Source organism: Lampetra planeri, chromosome 23 (assembly GCF_965212315.1).
Source record: "Lampetra planeri chromosome 23, kcLamPlan1.2.h2, whole genome shotgun sequence".
Classification (NCBI taxonomy): domain Eukaryota; kingdom Metazoa; phylum Chordata; class Hyperoartia; order Petromyzontiformes; family Petromyzontidae; genus Lampetra; species Lampetra planeri.
This window is the reverse complement of record NC_136129.1, coordinates 9,242,850-9,263,452: the sequence shown is the minus strand read 5'-3', so window position 1 is coordinate 9,263,452 and position 20,603 is coordinate 9,242,850. Positions and strand designations below refer to the sequence as shown.

The following is a 20,603-nucleotide window of genomic DNA, read 5'->3' as shown; positions in this document are numbered from 1 at the left end:
CCAATAGGCCAGCTCCCATCACCGACACGCTCGCTGGGTTAAGGGCACGGCCGCCATGTACCTGTGTGGCCTTGAGCCCCAGCTTGATCTCCACCTGGCTGGACTGAGTGCCCACCCACATGTACACCTGCAAGGCAACCAAATCAAGGTGAGTGCGGTGTGCAGATTCATGCAAACACATGCATGTATTTTTGATGCAAAGCTTTCGTGACTGCAGGGATTCATATTCTTGGTTCTTTCGGTAAAGTCACATAGAAGGGAAATAATAAAATATTTAATTTTTTTTTTATTTCCCTTCTACGTGACTTTACCGAAAGAACCAAGAATACATGCATGTATGATAAAATTCTTTCGCACCGTACGTAAGCCAACCACGCTAATCGGAGGATGCATTTCTCGTGACAGTCTTCATAGGTGCTCGCTAACAGATCTTACCCCACAAGTCTGTTAAGGCTATATATGGGATATTTGTCTTGTTTTTTGTATGAGCGTGCGTGCGTCTGTGCGTGCGTGAGCACGTACCTCGCCGCCATTGTCCAACACCATGATGTCGTCGTCTGCCAGGTCATCCTGGCAAAAGTCGGAGCACTTCTCGGAAACGGAGAAGTAGCCCTTATCGTTGGAGCACCTGCACGCGCCAACCCCCCACGGGCAGAAGGATGGAAGATGACGGTCACATTCTACGGTGTTTAATAACCAGCTGAGAAGTCGAAAGGGACCAGGATGGTCTAATGTACAAAAGAGCGACCCGGGGCATTAGTCTGCCAGGAGAGGGGATGATGATTGCTCTGTATAATACCCAATTGAGTGCGTTGTCATTTTCTAATTTGGAACCTCGTGTGACCACAGGCCTACTCTTGCAAATGACCTCACGGGATCTTTAATGTCCACTGTAAATCAGGCTGGTATAAGATTATTATTATTATGGTTATTACACCGGCAGTAATAACCTGAGCCGCGGAAACGCTACCGCCGGACCACACTGCCTGGTGCGAGCAAACTTCTCCGCAGAGGTTCGAGATAAGATAGGAGGCAACTTGTAAAAAGGGAAGGATACACACAGCAGGTACGCAGGTGTCTGAGTGAAAGGAGTCAGGCACCGCACCTGAATCAGAGGTCGCAACCGGGTACTCGATACCCGTACCCTACCCGATACCCGGCTACCCGTACCCGGCCAGGTACGGGTAGCTGTTTGCGACCCTGGTGCGGCCGGGTACGGGTAGGCCGTGAGTCACTGGTGAGTAACCGTTTGTCACTCATTTCGGGTAGGGTACGGGTACCCTACCCGAAATGAGTGACCCTGGTGCGGCCAGGTACGGGTAAGGAATCAAAACCCGTTTGCGACCTCTGACCTGAATGTGCGGGTGAAGGGAGTGTACCTGCTGGAGGGGGAGCAGCAGCACCGCACCTGAATAGACGTGCCGTGCGCATGTAGGCGGCGTCTTGGTCGTACGGCTTTCGACCGCCAATCCCCACCCAGAAGAAGTTCTCCGGCTCCTCTCCCTCGGTGATCACCTGCATTCCGCGGCAGTAACCGGTCCCTCGGTTCAAACTCACGATTTAAAAGCTTCCTATTATTCCTCTTCTTCTTTATTTTCTCCCTACCCTCACCCTGACCGTATTTGATAACTATGGTGCAGTGTAATTTTGCCCTCCACCTTGAATCGTTTCTTCACGACACAAGCGTTCAGATCATTGTGTGGCCAAGCAGTGAGCGCACTGTGCTACAAACCCGGCAACCCGCGTTCGAGTCCCGTTCACGGCCAATAACAGCGGTGAATTTTTTAACCGGTCCTGGGCCTCCCCTAGGTCGACTCGGCCTCAAATAAGTACCTGGTGTGATGTGTAAACATCGCCACTAGGGAGACAAAAGTGGCCAGGCATGGTGCTGGCCACCCACCCCCTTGTGTGCCATGCCGGCCTTCATAGGTGCTCTCGAACAGCACTTGCCCAAAAAGTCAGTTTTGTGCGTGTGTGTGCTCGCGGACCTGCTTGCTGTAGGAGGTGTGGAACATGCTGCCCATGATCTCCTCCGTGAGCCGAGCCTCGTCCGGCGCGGCCCCCCGCCCCACCCACGCGTAGACCATCCCTGGGCCGTCCTCGCTGCCAAACGGCACCTGCACACCACACACAGCGCACCGAGGGCTCAGCCCCAGCCAAAAACGCCGCCGCTGATCGGGGCAACATTTGAAGCTGCTTTTACGGCCCAACGTACACGCACGGCCCATTTTGTCAGGGACGACGGCTGCCCTCGTGATTTTGACCATATTTCACCACGGTGGTCCAGTGCACATTGTGGGGGGGGGGGGGGGGGGGTACAGAACCACAATAGATGTTGCCGCAGTGCTGCCTATAATGGTGGCGTCTTTCCCGCTTGTTGCCAAGGTTCGCGGTTCGAGCTCAGCGGCACTCCCTGGTTAATACTGGGGCTGTATGAACGACAAAACACACACAGCTGCCGCTTCCCGGTAGATGTTAAAAGATCCCGTGATATTGTTTGAAAATGGAGTAAGGCCATCTTGTTTCGGCGTCGTGATGCGAATATGAGAAAGTTACTGGCACAATTTGGAACAACCAACAGCAAATCTTGACTTAAAGCTTTCGTGACTGCAGGAATTCATATTCTTTGGGTCTTTCGGTAAAGTCAAGTAGATAGATTCAAAGAAAATAACAAAAAACACCGACGTTTCGATCGCAACACAAGCGGTCGTCATCAGGAAAAGGGGGGTTAGCTTCCAAGGCAAACTGTTTATAAAGGTTTGAAATGGGCGTAGCCCAAATGTCAGCAGCTAATGTTAATGCAAGTGGTGGGCAGCAACCACGACAGTGGTCCCCCTAGGCCAGGGGTCGGCAACCTGCGGCTCCGGAGCCGCATGCGGCTCTTTTGAACCTTGACCGCGGCTCCGGGGCGGATGCTAGCGAGGGGAGGAGGCGCACTGTGACACCTGCTCTGGCGTTGCCGCTGCTGACAGGTCGCCGCTCCGCTCCACACTGCCCGCCCGGTGACAGGCAATAACGTTGCCGTTGCTTTGTCACATGTTTGGAAGAAGTAAAAACCTTCCTGGGCAGCAAAGAGCTCACCTTTGCTGAGCTGGAACAGCCAGAGTGGCTGGAAAAATTACATTTTATGGTAGACATGACAGCACATCTAAACACGCTAAATACAACCCTTCAGGGGAAAGGAGGCACAGCCCTGCACATGCTGGAGGAGGTTTTGGCATTCGAGCACAAGTTGACAGTGTTTGTCAAAGATTTACAGAGAGGTACACTGTCTCACTTTCCCTCTTTGAGAGAGTTCAAACAAAGTCATGATACGATAAATTTGGAATATTTCAAGTCTGCAATCACCACAATGCAAAGTTCGTTTGGGAAACGATTCTGTGAGTTCAGAGAGGAAAAAACGACATTATCCTTCCCTGTCACTCCCCTGGCGATCGATCCATCCCTATTGAATATGACTGCATTTGCAGGTGTAAGTCAACCTGATCTTGAGATGGAACTGGCCGATATAGCCGACAAAGATATATGGGTGTCCAAGTTCAAATGCTTGACCGCTACTCTTGAGGATGTTGCCCGTCAGAAGGCCATTCTGGCTCAGAATCATAAATGGAGTGATATTGAAAACCTTCCCAAACAGGACAAACTTGTATTCGAAACATGGAATGCCATCCCCAACACTTATATAAACATGAAAAAGTATGCATTTGGAGTCCTGTCGATCTTCGGCTCCACATATGTATGTGAGCAGGTCTTCTCCAACATGAACTATATTAAAAACAAACATCGATCACGCCTCACAGATGACAGCTTGCAAGCCTGTGTGAAAATGAAGGTGACGTCTTACAGCCCTGATGTGCAGACACTGTGCACTGAGGTTCAGGAGCAAAAATCCCATTAACCAGGTAATTGAGCTATTAATTTGCAAAAATATATTTTACATTGTTAAGTGAAAAAGTCCTTTTTTTATTCAGATTGACAGCTGACTGCACGATCCTGTATATAGCAATAAGGTAAGAAACAATATATGCAGTGTTATATTTGTTTTAAATGTTGCAATGGTTTTGCGGCTCCCAGTTTATTTTTTCCTTCGGAAACGGGTCCAAGTGGCTCTTTATGTCTTAAAGGTTGCAGACCCCTGCCCTAGGCCAAACACAATGTGCTCCAAACACGTTTTGTTATGTTATGGGCGCAGTATAAACGCAAGTATTATCAGTAATATATTACGATTATTTACAGCCAAACGTGGATCGATGTTGGTAATTAATCCGGCGTTATACTGCGCCTTGTAATTTTCTTCTCCAACAGGTGCAGAAAACAGGCAGTGCTGAAATGAGACCGGGCACAGAAGGTCATAGTGCAGGTAAGGGGTAGAGGCAGTACAGTACCTTGAGAATGTAACAGAATTCAGAGTTGAGAAAGGCAGCATCAGTATTAATCTGAATGCACCTGCACAAGCAGAGGGGCAGAACCGAAGGCAAGCAAAAGACAGGGGAGGGGTGGAGAAAACGCAAGACGGAGCAAACTGATGTAAGGAGAGAAGAAATTACAATTCCCATCCGGAGGTTATAGGAAGTCACCACCATCAGCCGTTAGCACGAGGCACCAGGAGAAAGACAAGGGCAGACCGCCATCTCGCGAAAACTGCGTGTGGAATATAATTCATGATTGACGTTTGCGTGAGCCCGCCCACGTAATGAATGGTCTTTACCAAATGCGTGTCGGTAAGACGCTCCATGACCTGACGCAGCCGAATTAAATCTCCACGGCGTGCAAAGCGTTTAATGCGCCAAATCGTTCATGTTTTCGGCTCGCTCACCGGGTGAGGTGAAGAACAATCCTCGCAACCAGATTCGCGTGAAAGCATACGCGGTACGTGGCGACGACTATACTTCTATGCGTTGGTGTGAACGTGTATTTCGTACATAAAGTGCGGTGACAAGAAGCCAGACTGTCCGTAGAGCATAATTTCACAATACGTAAAATTCAGACCAAATGGCAGTGTGGCCTAGATGGTTGCCCCTCCAACACCCCCCCCCCCCCCACCGCTAACTCACCATCGGCCCCCTGTACCCCACGTTTCATGGCCAGTGGTTTGCGTACATTAGAAAGCATCGACGAAGCGAAGCATCGTCGCGAGCACAGCTCAGAGTGCCGAGTGCAATCGTACCACAGGGAGGTTGCCGGCGTATTCTCTCGATTATAAGATGCAATTCCTCCCCCCCCCACGCACCGGTATTTGAAAGCAAAAGTCGGGGGGGGTTCAGTCTTACTATCCGGAGAATATTCGTCGTCTGCCTGCGCATGCGTTTTACAGTAGAACCCCTCTTAACGACCACCCCTGTGTCTTAATGATGGGCCTCCATAGAGCCAAATGTGGAGTGTATAGTGTAGTGTATAGTAGTTTTTAGTGTAGTGTATAGTAGTGTATAGTTGTGTGGTGTATACTAGTGTAGTGGATAATAGTGTAGTGTATGGTAGTGTAGAGATAGTAGTGTAGTGTATAGTGGTGTAATCCATAGTGGTGTAGTGTATAGTGGTGTAATCCATAGTGGTGTAGTGTATAATAGTGTAATGTATAATAGTGTAGTGTATAGTGTAGTGTATAGTAGTGTAGTGTATAGTGGTGTAATGTATAGTAGTGTATTGTATAGTTGCGTGGTGTATAGTGTAGAGATAGTAGTGTAGTGTATAGTGGTGTAATGTATAGTAGTGTAGTGTATAGTAGTGTAATGTATAGTGGTGTAATGTATAGTGGTGTAGTGTATAGTGGTGTAATGTATAGTGGTGTAGTGTATAGTGGTGTAATGTATAGTAGTGTAATGTATAGTAGTGTAATGTATAGTGGTGTAATGTATAGTGGTGTAATGTATAGTAGTGTAGTGTATAGTAGTGTAATGTATAGTGGTGTAATGTATAGTGGTGTAATGTATAGTGGTGTAATGTATAGTGGTGTAATGTATAGTGGTGTAGTGTATAGTGGTGTAGTGTATAGTGGTGTAATGTATAGTAGTGTAATGTATAGTAGTGTAATGTATAGTGGTGTAATGTATAGTGGTGTAATGTATAGTGGTGTAGTATGTAGTGGTGTAGTATGTAGTGGTGTAGTATGTAGTGGTGTAGAGTAGACCACCCCTTTTAACAACTATTAACAACTATTCGCTTAACGACGGGCCTCCATAGAGCCCCTTTACCGACCATTTCCCTGTTAACAACAGGCTGCTGTACGTACAGTAAGTATTAATAAATTAATTGCTTAACTATGTTTCTTTTAATATTATTTGTTTATAATGTTGTTGATATCTTTATGTATTCATATCGATTGTTTAAATATTATAAAGTACGTTTTGTGGGTGAAAAAGGGTCACTTTCGATGCTATCGGAACGAATTAAGCCTTCAACGTGTATTTCCTATGCTCGCTTAACGAGCAAATCACTTAACGACCGGTTTCGTGGGACCAATTACCGTCGTTAAGAGGGGTTTCTACTCTGATCGCGTTCGCAATTATCATCTTCCGGAAGATGGTTAGACACCGCAGCAATACATTAGCACCCAGGGGGTATGGAAGAGCAGAACTAACCAGGCTTTCAGAATGATCTTCCGGAAGACATGCCCATTTGAAAGCAGCGCGTGCGTGATCATCATCTGAACGATGTCTCTCCATAACGTATTCTCCCGATCATAAAGCACTTTTTCTTTTTCAACATTAACCCCAAAGGGAATCGCTTGGTGTGCCCTACATTTCCGGAGTGCATTATAATTTGGAAAATACGGTCAATTTCAAGGTGCAAAACGGCGATAAAGCACGGCGGACGTTTTTGTCGCGAACGCAGCGGCAGCGGGAAAAACAGGGCGGGGAGGTGGTGGGGGGGGGGGTGCATGAAGCGGGGCACTGAGCTCCTACCGTGTGCACAGCGCGCTGCCGTTGCTGCGCACATGGTACAGGCTCGGCTGCGCATCGTTATCCGTGATCTTCCTGTGGCCCCGGTGAATGAGAAACTTCCTCTTGAAGTGCGACAGGAACTTGGGGTTCTCCTGCTGCTGCGTCATCCGCACCACCTGCACAGCCGCGCGCAAAGTGTCACTCACGCGTCGCATTGGCACGCAGCTTTGAAGACGATCATGGTGATGATGATGACCATCACATCGAAGGCAATCTCCAGCAGAAATCTCCGGCGCAGATGTCAGCCGCCCCCACCTCCAGCTTGCCGGGGAAGAGGCTCTCAAACTTCTTCTGCAGGCTGAACGTGAAGGTGAGCCAGCCCATGTTTGAGGCGTCGTGGCCCTGCCAGAAGTACACCACGCACTGCATGTCCTCCTCCACGCCTGTGGCCTCCGCCGACGACTTGTCCGGCCTCGCCGCACTGGGCTCCACGGCCTCCCCCCCAGTGTCAGCCGCGCCCGCCCCGGCCTCCCCGGGAGCCCCGGCCTCGCCTCCTTCCTCTGCCGTGTTTTCGCACTCAACAGGCATCCAGTACCTGTCAAATTGAGCGGTGGTGGTCGTGGGGGCAAACGAGAGAATATCTTCAGTTATCTCCAGGTACTGAGAGCAAGAATGACTGAATACTCTTGTCAATCGACTGTCGGATGAAAGCCCATCCCCCGTGCCGCGTTGTTGGTCATGGGGGTTTGTTTAACTATTCTTCACCACGCTGGTCAAAGCGGTTTGGTGAAAGAGGGGGCAACAGGGCCGGTTCTGATATAACTCGCCAATGATGTTAGCCGTGGCCAGGAATCAAACTCGTGCAACCAGGTGCATAGTGCAGTGTGCACCTTCGCTAGCTGGGTGATCACAAGGCCAGTTGTGTTATAACATTGCTAGCTGGGTAATCGCATTGCAAGCTGGGTAATCGCATTGCTAGCTGGGTAATCGCATTGCTAGCTGGGTAATCGAATTGCTAGCTGGGTAATCGAATTGCTAGCTGGGTAATCGCATTGCAAGCTGGGTAATTGCATTGCTAGCTGGGTAATCGCATTGCTAGCTGGGTAATCGCATTGCAAGCTGGGTAATCGCATTGCTAGCTGGGTGACCACAGGGCCAGCTGGGTGAGAACAGAGCTCAGATGGCGTGGTCACCGGCACAGGAAGACGTAGCAGTCGTTTGTGTAGAAGTGGCCCAGTTCATCTTCGGGGAGACGCACAAACTTCTTTCCCTCCAGCACGAAGGCCTCCATGCCGTCCAGGTCGTCGCCCCACTCCTCCATCAGCTGCTCGGCCTGGGGGGGGGGGGGGGAGGGGGTGGCGTCCGCAGTGAAAGTGGCACCACATGGTTACAACCAGGTTCGCGACGATCTGGCGATACTGATATATATCGTATGAGAAAGAGAGAGATTGAGTGAAAGAGAGAGTAAGAGTGAGACAGAGCGAGAGAGTGAGTGAGAGAGTGAGTGTGAATGAGAGCGAGTAAGAGCGAGAGAGTGAGTGTAAGAGAGAGAATGAATGAGCGAGAGTGAGCGAGCGAGAGTGAGAGAAATAGAGAGTGAGAGAGAGAGAGTGAGAGAGTGAGCGAGAGAGAGTGAGTGAGTGAGTGAGCGAGCGAGAAGATGGCCGGTGAGCCTGGGAGCTGCTTGACCTCAGTGAAAGGCATGGGCGCCTGGCGGGGCAGGAAGAGAGCGGAGAGGTCGGCCTTCATCTGCTTCTCTTTCTTGGGGTCGGTGATGTCCACCTCGTCGGCGGTCGTCGTCGACGCCGTCGGTATTGGGGCCTCGACGCGCCTCATGCTCTCGGCGCTCTGCGTGTAGTCCACCTTCAGCACGTCGTCCCAGTTCTTGAACTTTGACTTGAACACCTGCGAAGCAAACAAAATAAACAGTCAGAGTATTGTCTATTTATTTCACAAGGGTGTACCGTACAAGTCGAGCATCGCACACGTCTACACGCGAGTGTTACGGCCTCTATGTGTGTTGAACTTCTTTCGCACCGTACGTAGCCAACCGCGCTAATCAGAGGTGCGCGGGAAGGAGAACGAACTAAACACAAAAAGTACTTCTAAAGAAATTAATTTGAAATATAGATTTAGAAGTGCATAGCTCCAGTGGCTTCCTAATATCGGAAGGACGAGCGCTTCAGATGGCCGCAGAAGCGCATCTAAAAGCATGTGATGAAGTGACCGTCTTTGTTCGATAGCTAGCACAAAGCCACTGCAAAGATGACCAATGATATTCAAGCAAGTGCCCATGCTTTATTATGCTTCGTAGAACTGTAATTAATTTCAATATGGCTTTGGTGGCCGGGTCGAGATGGGTTAAGCTGCTGTTCTTAAAGTCGGAAACCAAGGATTGAATTCAGGTGGTCTGTGTAGGTGTCGACTCTGAAATTGGTCATTCGAGAGACCAACACATTTTATGCGCGTGTCTGGGTTTATGAGGTTGCCACTCTGTTCTACGATGCAGGCCAAAGCTATCAAGCTACATCGCATGCTCGTGTTACATCAATACATGATAGCGATGCATGATGTAGCGATGCATGACAGATCAAACTAAACTAAAATTTTTTAGTTTTACCAGGTAAGGCCCACTGAGCTATATAGCTCTTTTTTCTGAAGCGATCTGGCCACAAATGATAGCCCAACCAAGTGGCTTATCATGTAGAAATGTTTAGTAGCCAAATACACTCAACTCATGTTTCTAAATGTGTAAGGAAACACCTGGAGAAAAATCCACACGACCACGGGGAGAACATGCAAACTCAAAATATACAGGCGTCAGGGTCTTGATCGACCTCCTGCATGCCAGGCGAGGTAGTTAACTTGCCACAGCGGCGTCCTGCATAAGGCATAGGGCATTGCTACATAGCGATGTAGTTACATAGTGATGTAGTGACGCATGACAACGATGCGTGATAGTGATGTAGCGACGTACGATAGGGATGGAGTGATGCATGATCGCGATGCCTGTTAGCGATGTCGCAATGCTTGCTTGTGATACGTGAGAGGTGCGTGATAGAGATGCGTGAAAAAGTTGCGTGACAGCGATGCACGTGAGTGACGTAGCAAAGCATTATAGCTACGTAGCGACAGCATGACGGTGACGCGCGATAGCAACGTAGCTGCCTGCGACGACAGGCGAGCAGGCCCCTCCCCCCCCCCCCGTACCTGCGTCTCCGTGCTCTCCAGGCTGCGCGTCACCACCGCGTGCGCCGGCCGCTGCACGAGGCTGCACAGCTCCTGCGCCAGCTTGCCGGCCGCGGCGCGCACCAGGCGCGGGGAGCGCCGTCCGATCCACACGAACACGTCGGACGCGCAGTCCAGGATGTAGACGCCGTGCGTGTCCAGGAGGCTCTGCACCTGCGTGCACGGGGAACCGGCCTCCGCTCAGGGTTCACTCTCGTTTACGTCTCTCTCTCTCTCTCTGGAGTGAACTTGCGCCCCACGGTTCAATCTTGATGTGGTATTTTATTGAGGGACTAACTGTGTTGGTGTTGTCTTGCTTTGGTCTGGGAGTGTTTTATTGTTGTAGTTTTTTCTGCCTTGCCCCAAGCTTGATAACTCAGTCGGGCCTTACCCGGTAAAATAAAAGTACTTTTGGTTTTTTTGTGTGATAAATCTGACTTTTTCTATAATGAATGTATCGATTATTTATTTACATTTAGTGAATTTCTTACCTATTTCTCTATTTAGCGCTCCTTAAAGTTTCTTTGTATCGTTCGCTGTTGTAACTCGTTGACCCGCCCCATTACTGGGACATGTGTGAAAAAGAGCTTCATAGCTCATCGGATTCCTCCTCCAGTCTAAATAAAGATTTTGATTCTGGTCGAGTGTTTGCCACTTGTTGCAAAGGTTCGCGGTTCGAGCCCAGTGGCCACCCTGGCTAATGCTGCAGGAGTATTGACCAGAAAACACAGCGGACATCAAAGACCCCGTGATGCTCTTCGATAAGGAAGTTGGCCATGTGTGCTGGCATCACAGTCCAAACTTACCAAATATTACAATTTACTTTCAAGTTATTTCATTTGGAAAAAACAAACAAACATCACAACACTGCCCCGTACTGGCAGACTTGGCAGTCACACATGCATATCATCAAACATTACGTCTTAAAATCGAAGCTTAACTTGAACACAAGTCGCCGTTCTAGCCGTACACTTACCAGCCTTTGATCTGGTGCCAGGTCTCTGGTGAGTTTGGTGTTGGTGTGTTCCACGGACAGGCGGTAGTTCACCTGCGGAAGCTCCAGGTATCCAAGTCCTAGCCCCACCTATACACAAAGACATAGACAAAGATCCCCCCCCCCCATATAACCTTAACAGACTGTTGGGGCAAGTGCTGTTGTCAAGCACCTATGATGGCCGTACGGCAGACGAGGCAATATTTACACACCACACTAGGTACTCATTTGAGACGGAGTCAACCTAAAGGAGGCCCAGGACCAGTTAAGATAATCATCACTGGGTGTTGGCCTTGAGCGGGAATCGAACTCGGGTCGCCGGGTTCATAGGGCATACGGACTAACCGCTAAACTACCTCTCGCCACCGATATGCACACACACATATGCGCACGCACATGCGCACAAGACGCATCAATCACCGCTGTGCCAAGGTCTCTCCGTGAGTGTGGTGGCCCCTCACAGGCCAGAGTGCCAAGGGTTTTACCTTGTAAAGTTTTGGCCGCGGAGGGCTGAAGTCCTTGGGCACATGACACTTGATCTCTTCGGGCTGCCCTCCCAGGATGTCCCAAAACTCAGCCGGTTCTTGGTTCTGCACCAGAACTTCGATTGCCGCGTGTCCCTTGCGCTCGTTCTTGTTGATCTTCTCTGCAAAAAGCCTAACAGTAGGCACAAGCACTTGGTCATTTGCTGTCTCTGTAAAACATATATTTTAATGATCATTATTTCAAACATTAACTGAATAAGCCTTGATTACCTGGCCTTGGTTTTGGCTCCAAGTTTCGCATACAGTCCCTTCCAGATGTAAATCGTGAGTCCTTTATCCAGCATAAACACAAACCTATGACAGGGCAAGAGGGTTACAATTCTTATGTAATTTCAATATCACTCTTTGTAAAATGTACACGACTACGGATTCATAAAGGCTACTCACGTACAACATCTTACTTCGACCAGAATGAATACAAATCCTGTCTCTTGGGTAACTGAAATATGACTGCATCTCAAGACACTATACAGAAACAGAATGATTGTATTACTATTTCGACAGAGGCAGTGATTTATAGGCAGAGGAAAAAATGAAGGTGTGTGAGGCTGGACTTAAAATAAGGGCAGGGAGAGTTTATGGGACGGTTGTAATGGCTGGGAAGGCAGTTCCAGACCGTGGGCGCAGCAAAGGAAAATGAGCGACCTCCCACTGGGTAAATGTGGCCTGTGGGCTTCGACAGAAAGCCTTGGTTGGCGGAGTGGGGTGAGATGAGAGGGGAGAGGTAGAAGAGTGCGTGGAGGGGAGTAGAGTGAGATGAGAGGGGAGAGGTAGGAGAGTGCGTGGAGGGGAGTAGAGTGAAATGAGAGGGGAGAGGTAGGAGAGTGCGTGGAGGGGAGTAGAGTGAGATGAGAGGGGAGAGGTAGAAGAGTGTGTGGAGGGGAGTAGAGTGAGATGAGAGGGGAGAGGTAGGAGAGTGTGTGGAGGGGAGTAGAGTGAGATGAGAGGGGAGAGGTAGGAGAGTGCGTGGAGGGGAGTAGAGTGAGATGAGAGGGGAGAGGTAGGAGAGTGTGTGGAGGGGAGTAGAGTGAGATGAGAGGGGAGAGGGAGGAGAGTGCGTGGAGGGGAGTAGAGTGAAATGAGAGGGGAGAGGTAGGAGAGTGCGTGGAGGGGAGTAGAGTGAGATGAGAGGGGAGAGGTAGGAGAGTGTGTGGACGGGAGTAGAGTGAGATGAGAGGGGACAGGTAGGAGAGTGCGTGGAGGGCAGTAGAGTGAGATGAGAGGGGAGAGGCAGGAGAGTGCGTGGAGGGGAGTAGAGTGAGATGAGAGGGGAGAGGTAGGAGAGTGCGTGGAGGGGAGTAGAGTGAGATGAGAGGGGAGAAGTAGGAGAGTGCGTGGAGGGGAGTAGAGTGAGACGAGAGGGGAGAGGCAGGAGAGTGCGTGGAGGGGAGTAGAGTGAGATGAGAGGGGAGAAGTAGGAGAGTGCGTGGAGGGGAGTGGAGTGAGATGAGAGGGGAGAAGTAGGAGAGTGCGTGGAGGCGAGTAGAGTGAGATGAGAGGGGAGAGCTAGTAGAGTGCGTGGAGGGGAGAAGTAGGCAGGGGCAAGTCCATGCAGGATCTTGTGGACCGTGCATGCGACCTTGAAATTGAGCCGGGATTGGATTAAGAGCCAGTGGAGGGATTGAAGCATTGGGGTGATGTGGTTTCATTTCCGTCATGGGATCAGGAGCCTGGCAGCAGCATTTGAATTGTCTGCAGTTTGGAGATGAGAAGAGTGTGGAGGACATTGAGAAGAAAGGATATGTGTGAAGAGAACAAGGACGTAGGATAAATGACAACCTCAAGGCTTCGCATTGCTAAAAAAATATATAAATATTATTGCGTACCTGCCTTGTACTGTTATAACTGCATTTGCTGCGACATTGCACTCAAGCGTAGTGTGGCTCCCACAGTGCACCTCACCTTGGGTCTAGGCAGCTTCCCGTCACAGGAACCGGCTCGAGCTTGATGTTCTTCTTGCCGTAACAGCGGTACATGCTGCGCACGCGGTGCACAAACGATGCTTTTATTTTCTGCAGTCACACGTGATGACATCATCGGGGAGGGGGGGTGGCGTGCAGATGACTTGTGGCGTAGAGAGATGACGTCACACGAATGACGTCACGTCCTTGGCCGCCACGGATATTTTTTTCAGTGCTGGTATTAATCATCAAGTTTTGGGCAGCCCTTTGACCAATTTGGCCAAGTCTCTCGAGGTTACGTCACTAAAAGCAACACATAAAGCATTTAGTTACTGTTGGATAATTAATATTTGCAAGTGTTAACGTGCCGACCCCAATCTATGGACAGACACAGACGGGCAGAGCTAAATTCATTTACGTTTTAAATCTTGGTTGGAAAGTGTTAAATTCAGCATCGAAATGTAAATCAAAAAAATCAAAAATGAAAACAAAACAATGTAGGCAGTGAAGAAGTAAATACAGCTATGATTGTATTATTGTGAATGGCGCTATATTCAGTCGGCTCAGTACCGGGTCACATAGACGGTCTCTTCCACCGTGAAGAAGCCACTGGGACTGCCCCCCTCGATGTAAGCCAGCTTGTTGTTAAACACCTTCAAAGGAAAACAAGCAAAAACACAATACAATAGGCCGTCTTTATGTACCATTTTATACACGCACGTACTCTAATACCCATTCCTCTTTTCCGAAGTCCGACTGACTGATTGTACGTGGACGATGGCCAGGAAAAAAAACGTTTGTTAAACTCCACTTGTTCACGTGGTTGGTTGGCCTCTGCATTTCTCACGATTCAGTTCCCAGTGATCTTTGATGAAATATAATTTGTGTGCTGGTGCAAGGTGCATTGTTACTGGTGAGGCCTTCAGCCAGCAGTGGATTGATTATCACTGATGACGACTGTAACATTATAGAATGTAAAAATGGTTGGACCACACTAACATATATATCAACAGCAGAGCCAAGGGAAAACAATTACAGATAATTTCCACGTAGAAATTCCAAGTGCGTGCATTGCTCTGGCTATTTATAATCTGCTCATTCACACTCAATTAGCACGTGGACAGAAATACAAAAGTACACTCAGTTCAGTTACTCTTTAGGACAGTTGCTGCCTTTGCGCTTGCAAGTAAATTCACCCTGCAAGCACCAGCTCTCTTCAGACATAATAAGCTAAGCAGAGTTTTTCATCTGGTTAGTAATTGGATGGTTGACTGCCTGGGAAATGGCAGGCGTTATAGGGCTTGGGCTGCGAAGATGCCGGGAGTTCCAAATTCAGCAACGAACTAAATGCATTTGTGCAGAGCTTGAAACTTGACCCCTCGAATAAATCCATTAATTAATGGATTTCCCTGCGTACTCTAGTTTCCTACCACATGCCAAAGTATCATTGACGGTAGTTGTCAACCAACCCAATGCAAAACCCTCCTGGAAAGAAAGTCTCAACACTCAGGGATAAATAAATGTCATTTGTATCTATATTTTTGGTTCTTTCGGTAAAGTCACGTAGAAGAGAAATAATGAAATAATACAAATATAAAACAATAAAAATTCTCACGACGTTTCGACTGCAACACAAGCAATCACACCTGATGATGATTGCTTGTGTTGCAGTCGAAACGTCGTGAGAATTCTTATTGTTTTATATTTGTATTATTTTATTATTTCCCTTCTACGTGACTTTAACGAAAGAACCAAGAATATGAATCCCTGCAATCCGTGCCCTATACAAGTTTACGGGCAGCAGTCTGGAGGGCCTGGAGGGCTGCTAGGGCATGGGTTTGGTTCTGACGGCCCTGTGGGGGCCACACCTCCCCTGTGAATGAATTTTGCATGCGGACGCTTCCACGCCTTTTGGCCCGCGGCCCTGGACGAGGCGGCAACGCGACGGCGCAACGGCGAAGCGAGACATGGAGAGGGCACGCGGACGTACGGCGCAGAATTCGGGGCTCTCGTCGCCCATCTCCTCGCGCAGCGTGCGGCACTTTGCGCCGAGGAAGTTGCGCAGGTTGACGGCGTGGATGGCGGCGCACGCCTTCTTGTCGAGCGTGCACTCGCTGCCGATCCAGTAGAAGATCTGCCACGCCTGGTCCGACACCTCGCGCGACGAGAACGTCTGCGGCAGACGTCGACGCGGCCATTCAAACCTTTGCGGGTTTCTCGCCACCCGCCATGTCCAACCAACCGACTCGCCCCATCCCTCCCCCCCCCCCCGCTCTCTCTCCTCTCTCTATCATCGTTAAATAAATGAAAACTCTCCATTTAAAGCTTTCGTGACTGAAAGGGTTTCATCTTCTTGGTTCTTTCGGTAAAGTCACGTAGAAGGGAAGTAATAAAATAATAAAAATAAAACATAATAAAATAATTCTCACGACGTTTCGGCCACAACGCAAGCAGCCGTCCTCAGGTGAAGACCAGGTCTGTTTTATTACTTCCCTTCTACGTGACTTTACCGAAAGAATCAAGAAGGTTAAAACTCTCCAGTGTGCGACTGTGGTCATCCAGAATATACCATACGCAATGCCCGATCCACAAATACCAACGAGACATCGCAGCGATACACTCCGCTGCTCCTGCTGCTGTTGTCTAGCTTGACCACCTGAATGTGAAATTGAAGTTGCTGCTCTGCATCTAAATCAGCCGTGCAAAAGAAGAAGGTTGATTTGCGAGGCTTTCCTAGAGGCTGGCTTGCTGGCTGGCTTCCTGGCATGTTTTCTACCACGACAGCAAATTGATAGGCTGCTTGCCTTTCAAAATACTGCATGCCAGTAATGCTGCGTGCCAGTACTGAAGCAGGAGTTTGCCGTAAAGACTCAGCGAGATGTTTTATGCATGTATGTTGAACTTTTTTTGCGCCATACGTCGCCAACCGTGCTAATCAGAGGTCCGGGGGAAATAACAACAAACTAAACGCAAAAAGTAGTTCCAAAAGCAGTCCTGATATGCAGGACTATATCGTTGTGTGGTAGTTTAACTTATAAACCTAAATATTTACAGTTATTTCCAGCACTTTGTCAAATCCACTACTGAAGGTATCCCCCCATTCTACGTCGGTCATGGGGTTGTATGTCAACCTCGCATGAAACAGTGTCGTTGTTTGTTAATGCAGGTTGGTTGGTGATGGGGTGGTGGGAAGGGAGTCACAATAAGTTCAAATATCTCTCTCGACAGACGAACATTAGCCGTGGCCAGGAATCGAACTCAGGCCGCCGGGCTCGTAGTGCGGTACACGCTAGCTTGCAACACCACCGCTCCAACGACCCCCCCCCCCATTCCCTTGTACACTCTTAGCTACAGGACCTCCCCTTTGTCCGAACTGCCACCGAGATGTACAGATGATGCCGCCACTCACCTTGAGCACAATGTAGCAGTCGGCCTCGTAGAACTTCCCGTGCATGTTGTCGTCCACGGGCGTCGGATAGAAGTTGTCGATCTGCCACATTTCCACGCCGGGACGGCCGCCCACGCCCTCGATGAAGAGGTTGGAGTAGTCGATCTGCGGCTTCTCCAGCCCCTCGTCCCATCGCCGCGCCTTCAGGTCCGAGCAGCCCAGCTCGCCCATCTCTTGCTGCGCACCACAGCAGAGACAGCAGCGACCGTTCTCTCGTCAGCCTGTTGATGACGATAATTATTGTTCGGGTGCTCGCGTGTGTAATATTGATTACGAGCACAGGGGATAATCAGGAAGGCGCTAGCTATGTTTCACAGTAGTTGGGGGGGGAGATATTGCTATTTGTAATCCCATTTGGGTAATTTTCTCGTCGTTTTTCTAACTTGGATCATGATGCTGGCACACAATGCATAATGATTTTTTTGGTTAGATCGCGTAAATATAAATGTGTCGTTAAACCCGCCACCACCCAACACAGCCAATTTGCAATGTTTGTCGAGTAAACAAAACGTGCCAATTAGTTACGACTGCAGCACATCGGTGTTGGAGAGTACATCCACAACATTTGCAATTCGAGAATGACGTTTCGCTAGTGATGACAACGAGCTGCATCAGGCGATGGCCAGAATTGTGAAGAAGTCCTCCTGTTTTGGTCTTAAATAGAGTCAAGGTGATGTCAGTACTGTAAGCCGATCAAGTGTGTGAACACACAACGGCCTACTCTTTTAGAACGGTTTCACAGGATCTTTGATATCCACTTTGAGGTAGCCGACCCGTATTTCTACGGTTATTTACCCGGGCCGGCCTGTCACATTGAAACCGCGACACCTCTGCAACAAGCGAAAAACGCACCGGGGCACTGGGTCACGTCACGGAGATAACGTTTCAGCAATAACCGATTACGGTCGGCAAAACAAATGGAACGACGAATCTCTAGCGCAGCACGAGATCATCGATTAGGGGTCCAAGTCAATCGATAGGTGGTTTATAAGCGTCACGGATGTTGATCGGTTGCCACCGATGTGTTGGATCGGGACTGCAGTGTAAAGCGTGCACAAAGAACGTACAGTAGAATGTCACATGTCCGACCGTCACATTTCTACCCTGGCCAATGACCCTCCCCACACCCGGTGCAGTATTTGTACACGGTACCTTTTGACACAGTAACGTATTCTTAATCTCGAAAACACTGGATGACCTCCCGTGTACTGTTAATAATTTCCCCATGTTTGTCAAGGTAACCTATCTGTGCATTGTTGTACTGTCATTTTACAGTTATATAGATATTCACATATCTGACCATTTCACACAGCTGCCTATACATCAGTACCCAGAGAGTCGGATGTACGACCTTGTACCTTATATAAGATGTACAATAAAACGTGTGTGACGCATAATGAAAGAGCATACGACCGTGACAACACACGGAGAAAGCACATACGACACACGGACGACAACAGCAGCGCGCTTAGCGTCAACACGATGGAGACCTGGGGTATAAATGTAACCCAAGATGCAGGTTACGCAGGATGATGCTCTTGACTGGTTACCTAAACTCGATCTACCCTTGTGTATCTCCATACGACGCAAGAATGGTCAGTAAAATATCAACGTTGTAACATTACCGCCTTCAACCCCCATGTGGATTTCCATATTCCTGTACAAATGGGACACGGCACTCACTGTACATCGCCAAGAAGTGGTGCATTTCAGGATTGAAATCGAACCATTCTCATCCAACAGTAAAGAGGAACTAACGATAGTTTCCATTACAAAAAAGATGAATCGTCTTATCCAATACGCAAAGCGTCAAAACCCGCCTTTCCCTATTCCCGTTTTGCACGTGCATCAAACATCTGTCGGGTCGGAAAAGTTACCAGAAAAAGTACGCGACATTTCTCTGCCGTATCGCTTACCAACGAAGCACCACTACGATAAGAGGCGCGAAATCACACAACAAAAAACTTCACTCAACGTCACGCGCCAAATAACGGCAGTCTCTTCTAGAAAGCAAACAAATGCACACCACCGTACCTCCTATGATGCCTGCATGGCCTGCCCGATGGCCGCATGGCGCACTGTCGTTGGTGGCAGCCCTTAAAGTAACTCTAACTGCCTCCCATTCCCACCGCGGCCGGGGGGAGGCAGGGGGAGAGGAGTGCCAAGTGGTCGTGTTACAAAAAAGATATTTTCGTTCCATAGGTAGCTGCCGGCTTGGCCATGAAAACAAGGCTCGGTTACTCAGGCGCACACCACGCTTCTTGCAGGGGTTTTTTTCCCCCTTTTTATCAGTTCGGCTTCTTCAACGGCCGATGTGACACAACGTGATGTTTGAGCCCCATCCAGCTGGGCCGTGAAGTTTCCGAGACGACAAAACCGGGGCCAAAGACCACGGGGAAGATATCGCGCTTTGAAACGCTCAATGAGGCGCGAGGGGAAACGCATGGATTGGCAAACATGCCCGAGTCCGAAACATTACTGGCATGACAGTATTATGAACGAGTTGGAATGGAACATTGCTATAAGGGACGTTAAGTGATAAACAAAGCCCACTGACACATGGGCAGCCGAGAGTGGGAAATGACAACTGACACCAAGTATGGATTACAGCACAAAGGCAATGGCTCATTTATGTGATGCCCAAAAAGCAGATTAGATCCCAGCTTACACTTCTTATCAAAATGAAATAAAGTTTTACAGAAGAGTGCCCACATCTGAGAAGAAGCAGTGACTCCCCCTTGCTGAAACCAAGGGAAAACTATCCCCTCGTTATCTCCGATAGCAAAATTAGATTACGCCGTAACTGCGGCCAAAGTGGGAGAAAGTAAGTGCCTTCCCTGATCGCGGGTTCAACACAGCATCCCTTGTCTCAGTCCACGCAAGTAAATGCCCCCCCGAGCCAAATAAGCTAATTCACTTTGGCACCTCAAAGCGGCGACCAGACGGACTGTGTCAAGTTCACATTAAATTCGCTGCACCGTTGGACGTGTGACAGGGTGCCGCAAACCTTGGCCCAGTGCTGCCCCACACCCCCCCCCCGCCCAAACCGTGACCTTTCACCCGGGCCCTGACACTTACGTCCATGCGGCGACTCTTTTCCTGCGCCACGTCCGTCATGCCCTGCAGCACCTGCTTGGCCTGGTCCTCCTCCGTCGAGTCCAGGGGCCTCCGGAGGCGCATCTTGCGTGCTATCACATCCTTGGTGCTGCCTCCTCCGGGCACTGTGGTATTGTTGGGAGAAGAGGGGTCACGCTCAGTCGTGAGAGGGGTCACGCTCAGTCGTGAGAGGGGTCACGCTCAGTCGTGAGGCCTCCCCCAAAGGTCGCAACCGGGTACCCGATACCCGTACCCTACCCGATACCCGGCTACCCGTACCCGGCCGGGTACGTGTACGGGTACCCGTTTGCGACCCTGGTGCGGCCGGGTACGGGTAGGCCATGAGTCACTGGTGAGTAACCGTTTGTCACTCATTTCCCAACGTCTTATCTCTTCTCACAATTCAAGTTCCTAGAATCAACCCGCGTGCGCCTGCAACATGGCTTCATCCCAGAGGTTGCAATCGGGTAGTCGATACCCGTACCGTACCCGTACCCGGCCGGGTACGGG

General features: G+C 49.4%; 1 protein-coding gene across 4 annotated transcripts in view; it reads right to left on the bottom strand.

The window, feature by feature from the left end:
* The window catches only part of LOC144726444 (protein flightless-1 homolog), a 34,670-nt gene that overhangs the window by 3,571 nt on the left and 10,496 nt on the right, over window positions 1-20,603 (bottom strand). For 2 of the 4 annotated variants that reach the window (XM_078605165.1, XM_078605168.1), the window contains 18 exons: window positions 20,076-20,218; window positions 16,959-17,174; window positions 15,540-15,722; window positions 14,120-14,202; window positions 13,551-13,625; window positions 11,859-11,942; window positions 11,589-11,760; window positions 11,086-11,193; window positions 10,092-10,283; window positions 8,571-8,786; window positions 8,075-8,214; window positions 7,197-7,476; window positions 6,903-7,057; window positions 4,386-4,446; window positions 1,989-2,117; window positions 1,409-1,515; window positions 523-628; window positions 62-127 (listed from right to left, as the gene is read on the bottom strand). In XM_078605165.1, coding sequence (XP_078461291.1) covers window positions 62-127; window positions 523-628; window positions 1,409-1,515; window positions 1,989-2,117; window positions 4,386-4,446; window positions 6,903-7,057; window positions 7,197-7,476; window positions 8,075-8,214; window positions 8,571-8,786; window positions 10,092-10,283; window positions 11,086-11,193; window positions 11,589-11,760; window positions 11,859-11,942; window positions 13,551-13,625; window positions 14,120-14,202; window positions 15,540-15,722; window positions 16,959-17,174; window positions 20,076-20,218 — 2,516 coding nt within the window. Of the gene's footprint in view, window positions 1-61; window positions 128-522; window positions 629-1,408; window positions 1,516-1,988; window positions 2,118-4,385; window positions 4,447-6,902; window positions 7,058-7,196; window positions 7,477-8,074; window positions 8,215-8,570; window positions 8,787-10,091; window positions 10,284-11,085; window positions 11,194-11,588; window positions 11,761-11,858; window positions 11,943-13,550; window positions 13,626-14,119; window positions 14,203-15,539; window positions 15,723-16,958; window positions 17,175-20,075; window positions 20,219-20,603 lie in introns of those variants that run through there. The other 2 variants (XM_078605166.1, XM_078605167.1) reach the window with 2 other exon arrangements.